Here is a 2,695-nt window from a genome sequence, read left to right on the forward strand (position 1 = left end):
AACTTTTTCATGTCTTTTACATAAACATGTGTAAAGATATTCTGAAAGTTTCAGGAAAAAAATATTTGCTCACTTTTTGGCCTGATCCATTTATATAAAAACCTGTCTGAAAACGAGCTGATCAGATTTTGGCCATGCACGTTATGATGTCATAACGATGTTTCGGCTTGTGTAACCATTAGCCAATAACCAACCAAGGTAACACCCGCCCACCTTATCACCTGAATCTCCTCCTAGTGCACCATTGTGTTATATTTAACCAAATATCTCTCAGAGGGGAGTGGCTCCTTATTTTCATCTGAACTAAAGGACAGAGAATCAGCACTTTTGAAACAGGGCTGAAACAGAGGGGTTTATGGGATGCTATAATGCACGATCTGTTTGGTATTTCAAGCCAAACACTTCAGAGACATGCTTTGTATATATCTGAGACCTATTATATATTGATGAAAAACAGTATAATAGGGGACCTTTAATACATGTTTTGTTTGGGAGGATAGGGTTTTATTTGGCTTTTCCCATTCAAATGTGTTCATGTTATTTTCTGGGAAGGCCCATTTTGTTAGATTTGGGAAATCTCACATTGTTTGTGCAGCACAGTTGTAAAACGAGAAGAAAAGCATGGATCGCTGTCCAACACGTTCTCACTCTGACCTGTCACACCCAGCAGTATAGGCTGATGCTCATACGCGTGTGTCTTTAAAAGCACAATTCAGTCCCTTTCCTATTGGATGCTTGTGATTGATGTGTGCACCAATGGCATACAGAGTCGTACAAAGAGATCTACCCCCTCCCCCTTGCAGCCTCAGCACTGTAAACGTTATCAATGCAAAGAGCTCGAGGACGGTGGATGATACACTCCTATCGCGAGGCTGAAAAGGAAATTGTTAATTTAAGCTTCAGACATGAATAAAGGTGATTCATGTATTTTTATGGAAATAGCTAATGCTCGTTGGAACTGGATATTAACTTCGGTGTTCTCGATGGGAAACCTATTCTAACGGACCGGGGATGACAAAGAGAATAGGATACCGAGACTGGAGATGGCAGGCGCTTTGGTGGCATCATTTCTTTCTCTTGTGGACTACAATAAACGGACAGACTCGTTACAGCATCCCGGAGGAACTAAAACAGGGCTCTGTGGTAGGAAATCTAGCCAAAGATCTGGGTCTGGGATTATCAGACATGTTTGAACGTAAACTACGTGTCGCTTCCGAGGCTGGCGAGCAGTATTTCAGTGTGGATACGGGGAAGGGCGAGCTTATAGTGAATGACAGAATAGACAGAGAGGCTTTATGTGGACAAATTACGAGCTGTGTTTTACCTCTGCAAATTGTTCTAGAAAACCCTCTCAGTTTACATCGAATCGAGGTAGAAATTAAAGACATTAATGACAATTCGCCTAATTTTCATACAAAAGAGATGTCATTAAAAATTTCTGAAACTGCAGCAGTAGGAACACGTTTTCTCTTGGACAGTGCAGAAGATTCTGACGTTGGCAGCAACTCAGTTAAATCCTACGTGTTGACTAGAAATGACTGCTTTATTTTGAAAATGAAGGAAGTTGAAGACGGCAAAACAGTCCCGGAGTTAGTGTTAGAGAAGCCCCTTGATAGAGAGAAGAAATCAGTTCATCAGCTACTACTGACTGCATTAGACGGGGGAAATCCAGTCAAATCTGGTACCTTACAGATTACAATCACAGTGCTGGACGTAAACGACAATTTTCCTGTTTTTGATAAAAGTGTATATAAAGTTACCTTAGGGGAGAATACTGCTAAAAATACGTTTGTTGCAAAGATAGCGGCAACTGATGCTGACGAGGGAATTAACGCAGAGGTTGTATTCTCGTTTGGCTCGCGGACACAAGAATCTGTCTCATCAGCATTTGAAATTAATTCATTAACAGGAGAAATACAATTGAAAGGAGACTTAGATTTCGAAAGAGCCTCGTCCTACGTCATTGAAATAATTGCAAAAGACAAAGGGGTTCCCGAAAATGAGGGTCATTGTCGTCTACAGATAGATGTTTTAGATGTTAATGATAACACTCCAGAAATTGTTCTTACCTCTGAACCGCAGCCGGTGCGCGAAGACTCACCAAGTGGCACAGTGGTGGCTTTGATCAACGCACGTGACGCTGACTCCGTTAATAATAGCAAAGTCACATTACGAGTATCAAGAGGTTCTCCTTTTAGTTTGAAACCATCCTTTTCTAATAATTACGCACTGGTTACAAGTGGTGCTTTAGACAGAGAGAGTTTCTCAGAGTATAATATTGAGATAACAGCCACTGATTCAGGCTCCCCTCCTCTGTCCAGTAAGAAAATTATACCTGTCAGCATCAGTGATGTGAATGATAACGCCCCTTTATTCACTCAGCCATCCTATAATGTGTATTTAAAAGAGAATGGGGTGCCAGGCTCTATACTATACTCAGTATCAGCATCTCTGACTGAGATTTTGGTGAAACGCCAAAGTTCTTTCTTCATTCCATACTGGACTCTAAAAGTCAGGGAGTTTCTGTCTCGTACTTATGTTTAACATTAACTCCAGGAATAACGGCAGCCATCTTTACAGCATGCACTCAGTTTTGACTATGAGAAAACTGAAAGGTGTTTTCAGATCCAGAGTGCAGGCAAAGGAATCGAGGGCTCTCCGTCTCTCAGCCAGCAACACCACTTGTCCATGTTTA

General features: G+C 41.3%; 1 protein-coding gene across 1 annotated transcript in view; it reads left to right on the forward strand.

Moving 5' to 3' along the window:
• Positions 1-1,003: 1,003 nt before the first annotated feature.
• Positions 1,004-2,695, forward strand: part of LOC104940939 (protocadherin gamma-C5-like) — a 26,368-nt gene continuing 24,676 nt past the window's right edge. Inside the window, exon 1 of the mRNA XM_010765955.1 lies at positions 1,004-1,371. Within this exon, the coding sequence (XP_010764257.1) occupies positions 1,012-1,371 (360 nt within the window). The 5' untranslated portion in view covers positions 1,004-1,011. The remainder of the gene's footprint in view (positions 1,372-2,695) is intronic.

The sequence above is a fragment of the Notothenia coriiceps genome, unplaced genomic scaffold, assembly GCF_000735185.1.
Source record: "Notothenia coriiceps isolate Sejong01 unplaced genomic scaffold, NC01 NC01_scaffold00002839, whole genome shotgun sequence".
NCBI lineage: Eukaryota > Metazoa > Chordata > Actinopteri > Perciformes > Nototheniidae > Notothenia > Notothenia coriiceps.